The following is a 7,858-nucleotide window of genomic DNA, read 5'->3' on the forward strand; positions in this document are numbered from 1 at the left end:
TTTAAAACCTCTCTGACCTCAGCAGCCGGTCCAATCGAAGCTGCCAATACTGGCTACAAACCGTCCAATCTGCAAAGCATCCCTGGCTACCTGGGCCCGCGCACAGGGCCGGGTCTTCCCCCCCTGCCCAGGTGACCAGAGCATCGCCTCCCAGGCGCCAGGCTTTTGTCTGCAGACAAGGAGCGAGATCCCCGCCCTGAGGGATTCAACAGCAGCCTCTCGGGCTGGCTGAGACAGATCTCTGGAGAGGGGCACCGACGGGGGCATTTCTGCCACAAGCTACACTGCTAGCACTGGGCTGTGCTTTTCTACAAGCCTGTGCTCTAGGGTTGTTTGGATGGCTGTCTAGGCTGGGTGGCACAGGGCTGATCCTGCCTCAGGCAGGGGTTGTACTAGATGTCATCTCCAGAGCTCCCTTCCAGCCCCACTGCTCTGTGACTATGCATAGGCTTCAATGCCACTTGCCCAACACAGCTGCTACTACCTGGTAGCAGGGAGGAGGCCCAGGACTGAGATGCATGGCTAAAGGCCTCGGCACTGGCAGGTTGAGGATCAGGCTTCACCCCAGGTCTCCTCAGATGCACCCGATCTCTGCTCAGACCTTGTTCCCAGGCCTGGATCCACAGGGGCTGGGACCCTTTGCACTGCCCTCTGCTCTGCCCTGCAAAGACTCACCAGAGCGATGACTAGGAGGAAGGACACCCTAACATTGGTGCAGGGTGGGACATGGGCAGCATCTCTAGCTACCCAGTACCAACTCCTAGGGGGTGCTGTCAGATCAGCTACATGTTAGTAACCACCTCTTAGACCTCTGATGGGTATTTTTCCCCCATAGCTGGGATAAGATGGAACCGATGTGCGACCTTGGTCCTTAGGGGAAAGGGGCTGTATGAGATGAGGGGTGCTGCGAGCTACCCCATGCACTGGGGTCTAGGCTGGGCTAGGCTGGCTGGACAAGCCTGCTGACCGCTGCTTTTCCAGGGAACAAGTGGATTGTGACAGCTGCCCACTGCCTCCACCATATGCTGGACCCGGAGAACCCAGCTCTCCACAGCTTGGATGTCATCAGCCCTTCTTCCTTCAAGGTCATCCTGGGTGAGTGCATGGGGATTGGGACCCTGGATTAAGATATGGGGCTGAGGCAGCTGGGTGGGAGCAGAGCCCGCCGGGCCAGCAGTAGTGTGGTTTTCTCCCCCAACCCTATCACCACGCAGTCTGGCATCTCCTGGAGCACCTGCCAGCCACCAAGCATGCCCTAGCTCACACACCCCACACCAGCTTCCTCCCAAACCTCTCTGGGGGGCTGGATATGAGGTCCTCTATGCCCTGGCTCATGTAGCCATAACCCAGCTGGGACCTGCCAACTTCTTATGCATCTACCAAGCCAGGTCCCCTTTGGAGCCACTTGTTCTCCATGACCCAGGATGACCTTGAAGGGCTCAGGAAAGCAGGTGCCCCTTTGGAAATGTCACGGGGTGGCCCTGCCCCACAGGATCATCTCCCTGCTCCTTGCCTCCCTTCCAGGCAAGCACAAGACGCTCAAGAAAGATGACACCGAGCAGCAGCTGGAACCCAAAAACCTCATCCTCCACCCCGCCTACCACCCCACCACCTTCCAGTACGACCTGGGCCTGGTGGAGCTGTCTAGCCAGGTGGTGTTGAATGACTACGTCATGCCGGTTTGCTTCCCCGATGGGTCACCCAGCAAAGGCAAGAGTGGGCTTTTTGTTCTCGTTGCGAGCATGGGACAGAGGCTCTGAAAGGCTGGAGGATGGGGAGGGCGTCCCTGGATAAAGACCTCAGTGGTGGGGCTCAAAGGTACCAAGTGGGACCAGGCCATAAACATTCATTCCCTGGTTGGTATCCAGGTTGTAGCCATATTGGTCTAGAGGAAAAAGCAATCTACCGTGAGCCCGGATTGCATTCCCTGGTTGGACACAGACGCAGGAGGGAGAAGGTCTTGTCTGCCACAGAGAAAGCAGGGGAACCGCAGCAGTCAACATCCTGCTTCTGTAAAGGGTGGTTAATATATGCTCAAGAGATCCCAGGCAGAGGCCGTCACCCTGCTTCAGAAGAAGGCCAGTTTCTCCCACCCCGCACCAGTCCATACCAGTCTGACCACAGGAGAAAATTCCTTCCTGACCCCAAATCTGCTGTTGGGCCAACCCTGCATGGAGGGACAAGACCTTCTAGCTGGGAACAGCTAGCTTTGGTCCCAACAGGAGCACTGGCACAGCCCAGTCCTCATCCCCAGAATGGGATGCGGCCAACATCCAACACCTATGAGGAAGGCTTAAAAACACCCTGACACATATAGCAGAAAGGGAGGGCTGGGACAACCAGCAATGCCCAAAAACCCAGGAAATACCTATAGTAGAAAATAGGCATCGCTGCACCAAATCACCCCCAACCAGTGGCTGTCCAACCTCTTCTTGAACACCTCCGGTGATGGGGAACCCACACCTTCCCTGGCATCTGTTCCACTGCTTTGCTGCTCTAACAGTGAAGAAGATTTTTCCTGATGAAAGTCAGGACTGAGAAAGGGAGGGAGTGACCCCATTTGCAGTGAAAAAGGCTGACCAGCTGCTCTTCCCAGCCAATCATGCATGAACTGGGCCAACCTGCCACCCCCCAGCTGCCTCATCAGTGCTGGGGCTCCAGGAGAACTGGCCTCCAGGTACCTTGGAGGGTGTAAGGCCCACATCTCTCAGCCCAGCCTCGCACGTCCCTCTCTTCCCAGTCCTGTACGTGTTCCTGGGTGTTTGCCCCACTTGGGATGCTCAGAGCAGTCAAACTGGGAAGAAGGGGCTACGAGCTGGCAGCAGAGAGTGGATAAGGCAAAAATGTCCGTGTTGGTCCTTGCTCCTCTCCCATAAGACAGGAGCCAGCTGGGTATGAAAAGGAGCTGGGCTCAGTGCAGCTGCTGGTAGCACAGGGTTGGGTTAGAGTCATAAAATCACAGACAATGAGGGTTGGAAGAGACCTCAGGGGGTCCCATCTAGTCCAACCCCTGCTCCAAGTAGGACCAGCCCCAACTACATCATCCCAGCCACGGATTTGTCTAGCCAGGTCTTAAACACCTCCAAGGATGGAGAGTCCACCACCTCTCTGGGTAGCTTGCTCCAGTGCTTTACTACCCTCCTCGTGAGAGTTTTTCCTAATATCCAACTTAAACATCCCTTGCTGCAACTTGAGTCCATTGCTCCTTCTGCCATCTGCCCCCACTGAGACCAGCCCAGCTCCATCCTCTTTGCAGCCCCCCTGCAGGGAGGTGAAGGCTGCTATTCAATCCCCCTCGGTCTTCCCTTCTGCAGTCGAAATAAGCCCATTTCCCTCAGCCTTTCCTCACCAGTCCTGTCCCCCAGCCCCACAACCATTTTATTTTCCCTCCACTGGACTCTCTCCAATGTGTCCACATCCTTTCTGTAGTGGGGGCCCACAGCTGGACACAGGACTCCAGATGTGGCCTCCCCAGTGCTGAATAGAGGGGGAGAATCACTTAGAAAGGCTTTGCCGTGCAGATGGATTGTCACAGACCTTTAGGAGGGTCCAGGGACCAGCGCGGCCTCTTGCAGCCTTGCATAGATAGGAGCAAGGGACCCACGGTCAAACAAACTACTCTCTTTCCTTCTTGCTTCCAGGCACCATCGTCATCGTCAGCGGATGGGGGAAGCAGTTCCTGCAGCGCCTGCCTGACGCCTTGATGGAGGTGATACGGGCTTTTACTATTCCTCTCAGGACACTCTAATCTAGAGGCCCCGACTCAGGTGTGGCATTTCGGACATAGAGGCAGGCCTCCCCAGGTCTCCCTGTGTGCCCTTTGGTGTGTCACTTCCCCGCTCTAGGCCTGTTGCCCCACGTGTACGATGGGGAGAAGGACCTTTTCCAAGCAGCGATGGGAGAATGATTGTCTGCGCGTGGCTGCGGGTTGAGAAGTGCTGTGTGCTGTATGTGTGGGGTATGTGACAGGCACCGTGGCTAGTGCTAGCCTCTGTGCAAGGTCAGGATCAATGGCATCTTGCTCAGTGCCACGCGTTAGGTTTGCCCAGGGCATCCCCAAATAAATGACTTTAGTGACAAGGGTGGGAATGCGCTCTATCAGATGGGCGGGCAAAGGATATATAGATTGTCAAATAAAGTAAAACTATATGTGCATTGGCATCGGTACATTCGGCAGAAAGCAACTGAAAATTCACGCTTGCAGATTCAACACTTGCACATCTCTCACGCCATGCCGAGACCAAGGCCTCCCTAAAGAGACGGCAGATCTGTTCAGCTGCTTGTTTGTGCTGCCAGATGCAAACAGCCCCAAGGACTTTGGCCAGGAACAAACACACCTCTTAGGCAAACAGTCAGGAGTCGCTTCCCAAAAAAAGGTCTGCGCGGTGCCGGCAACCAGTGAGAGCCCACCTGAAAATCGATGAGCCTGTTGGCAGTGATCGATCCATGGGCAAACACGGGCACTTTGCTCAATTGACTGACCCAGCTAGGAGGCCTTTGGGGCTTCAAGTGCATCAGGTCGTCGCGTGTACGGGCGCCCAGAGAGCTGATAATGGTGTCAGAAAGGTCCAAAAGGTTAAAGAGGTCAAATGTCCAGCACAAAGTGCACAGATCCTACCCCGAGACCACCAGCCAGAAGCGAGACAATGGGGACAGACTGAAAGCCCCCCTCTCACACCATTCACCGACAAAGACTTTTAATGCTTTGGCTTTTCCCTTCCCCTGCAATTGCACACCCAGTGCTAAAACCATTGCTCTAGTATATCTGGCCATATTACAGCTCTGTATTGGAGTCTCACCTCTCACCTTATCACAGCACGGCATTGAAACTTCTCACCACCGCTGCAGTCCAGGCTAGTGTCAGCTGCATGACTAACCACGTGGCCTAGGCTGCACTGACATATCATATGTGAGCTATATAACCACATGTGGGGTCCTACGTCCTCGTCACTCTCTACAAAGCCACATAAATAATGCATGATTTTTAACATCTGCTATGCCATTGAAATCTAGATGGGGTTGCATTGCTTTGCTTTGCTTTGCTTTGCTTTGCTTGATCACAAGACATATGTGAACACATCACGCCACCAAGGAAATGGAAACAGGCTCCATTAACCCCACAAGCACTCCCCAGAGGATGCTTCCATGTGGATGGTTTCTTTGCCTTAGAGTCAGGCTGGACTAGACCCCTGGAGGGAGATGCCTCCCCTCCTCTTGCAAACCTTAACGTGAAGTGTGAGGTCTCATGGGCCCAGGGCAACAAGCATAAATAGAATTTTTTTTGAGTTATGGTAAGGCCCAAGGGAGCACAGGACGATGTCCATACCCATCCAGGAGCAGTCCCAGCCCCAAAGATCCTGCTTATCTGTGTGCTTATGTATGGGGGTAGATAGGGGTAGGTATGTGTGTGCACATACTTATGTGTGTGCATCCCTGTGTCTTGATAGGTATATATGGGGACGTGTGTATGAGGCATATATCTATAGGTATGTATGGGTACGTGTGTGTTTGCATATCTATAGGTATATGTGTGTGTGTGAGCACACATGTATGTATGTGCATATATGTGAACGTGTGAGTTTTATATCAATTGGATTTGGGAGTAGGACTGAAAAATAAGCACGCATCTACTGCCCCTCCCAGCCTGACCCGTGTCTGATGGCCAGCCTCTTGTAGGCATCACAGTAGATTGGACTTTAAAGGAGCCCCAGAGATTGCCCTGGGGAATTAATGGAAGAAGGGGCAAAGCTGCCTGTGAGGGCAGTGGACACGTGGGTGGCAGAAGGTGGCGGGCATTCAAAGACAGGGAGATGCCATGAAAAGCTAACCTTTCCATGGCCATTGCCTCTGCCAAGGCATCCTTGGGTCCCATCCCGGTCCTGCTGAGATGGACTCAGCCTGGCAGTGACCTTCCCAGGTGATCTACATCCCACCTCCCTTTGATCCATCAAGCATGTGCCTGGGAGATGCAGCACACCTCCAAGGACACTGCTGGAACCCCCACTCCCACCCCCATCCAGTTGGAGATGATGAAGGAGCCTTCAATACATGCAAAGAGATGGGGAAACACTCCATCAGGCCTCCTGCATACAGGCAAACTGACCCATTTACCATAATAAGCCCCATGCCAACTCAACGTGGTGCTGCATCACCCTCCAGTGGCAGCAAGGGCACATGAGGGGGATGCCATGCTGGTTGGGACAGCGGGGTTTTAGTCCCAGCAATGCAGACTCATGCATTAACATTGCAAGGTCCCATCTAAAACCTGTCCCTGGTATTCCCCAGTCCAGCGTGCAGCCTGATAGACCACAGCCCATGCAGTGGGGGCCGGAGCGAGCCCCCTGAGCCAGGCTGATTTGCAAACCAGAAGCCTGTTGTGTTGCAGGTAGAGATCCCGCTAACGGACCACCAGCTGTGCAAAGAAACCTATGACAAGCTGAACAGGAAGGTGACGGATGATATGATCTGCGCTGGAGAGAAAGAAGGTAAAATCTTCCTTCCCAGCAAACTTGGTTGCAAGCATCTTCTCCTGTGCTCCCCAGCAGAGTCTCAGCTAGAGCCATTTGCAAGAAATCCAGGCCCCAGGGGGAACGCCAAGTCTTGCCTTTCCTTCCCAGCTCCTCATACTAATAGGACGGGGAATTTCCTCAGTGAAATGCAATCCAGTGCCTGACCTCTGAGCTGGTAGCAATCTAGCACCCTGGAAGGGAGCAGGGATCATATTAAAAATTGAGAAGTGGGGCTGGAAGGGAGCTCCAGAGGTCACATCTAGTCCAAACCCCGGACTGAGGCAGGATCAGCCTTGGCCAAACCATCCCAGACAAATCCATCATCTAACCACTTAGTAAAATTACCATCAACCTTGACATAACACAGATGTCACACCTGAACCTGCCACAGGTAAAGCCGGGGGACCACAGCAGCCAAGGTCCTACTTCTATACCAGGTTGTTAATATATGTTCAAGAGAGCCCAGGTAGAGGCCGTGCCCCTGCTACAGGGGAAGGAAACACCGCCTCGTACCAATCTGACCATAGGGTGAAATTCCTTCCTGACCCCAAATGTAGCACCAGTCTGACCCTGAGCAGAGGGGCCAAACCCTCTAGCCAGGACCCTCCGGTTTGGGGTCCCAGCAGGAGCATTGGCACAACCCAGTCCCCATCCCAGCCTGGGCTGCAGCCAACGCCCAGTGCCTTTGGGGGAAGCTTAAAACCCCCCTGACAAGAAGTGCAAAGGGCAACCAGGAAAGCCCAGACCCTGGAAAATGGGGCTCCATGACCCCTTCCAGCCCTGCACTCCCCATTGAAGCAGGGAGGACCCATCCCTGCAGCAGCCATGGTGCAAAATGCCTTGCAGGTTCTCCAAAGGGTTCAAGGCTTGTGGCAGGCACGATGGCCCAGACAATATGGAAGAAACAAAGGATTTGTTGGTGGTCTCTTTGACCGGACCCGCTGGAGGTTCTTGGAAGGAATGACAGCCCGAGGGAAAGCTGAGAAATCAAGTCAGAAATGGAAAAGACTAAGGAAATGGTCAGACACGCACAGACTGGGGTGGCAGGGAGTTGCCTTCCTCTGTAGCACACGGTCTGATGCTCTTCCTAGGATCCTCTGAGCATTTAGTCAACAGTTACTCCCCTGCCAATGCCCTCATCCCCCCTGGCTTGGACCTGTGGCCTGTTATCGTGCATTCTTGGAAGCTCAGGCACTTCTTGTGCTGTGGGAGAAGGTGTGAAGCAGTGATTTGGTGGGGGGTCCTTGGCCTCTCGACTCTCTGAGCATACAGGCAACAGGACCTCCGGTCCTATGAAAGGGATTGGGAGCCGGCAAGACCGGGGGTGTTGATACAGCCAGGAGAGCATC

At 54.1% G+C, this 7,858-nt stretch overlaps 1 protein-coding gene across 2 annotated transcripts in view; it reads left to right on the top strand.

Annotated features, from left to right (window-relative positions):
- MASP1 (mannan binding lectin serine peptidase 1) overlaps positions 1–7,858 on the top strand; it is a 59,264-nt gene that overhangs the window by 50,963 nt on the left and 443 nt on the right. For both annotated transcript variants that reach the window (XM_014519357.2, XM_025202729.1), the window contains 4 exons: positions 982–1,095; positions 1,525–1,710; positions 3,642–3,709; positions 6,386–6,485. In XM_014519357.2, coding sequence (XP_014374843.1) covers positions 982–1,095; positions 1,525–1,710; positions 3,642–3,709; positions 6,386–6,485 — 468 coding nt within the window. The remainder of the gene's footprint in view (positions 1–981; positions 1,096–1,524; positions 1,711–3,641; positions 3,710–6,385; positions 6,486–7,858) is intronic.

The sequence above is a fragment of the Alligator sinensis genome, unplaced genomic scaffold (genome assembly GCF_000455745.1).
Source record: "Alligator sinensis unplaced genomic scaffold, ASM45574v1 scaffold301_1, whole genome shotgun sequence".
Taxonomy (NCBI): Eukaryota; Metazoa; Chordata; order Crocodylia; family Alligatoridae; genus Alligator; species Alligator sinensis.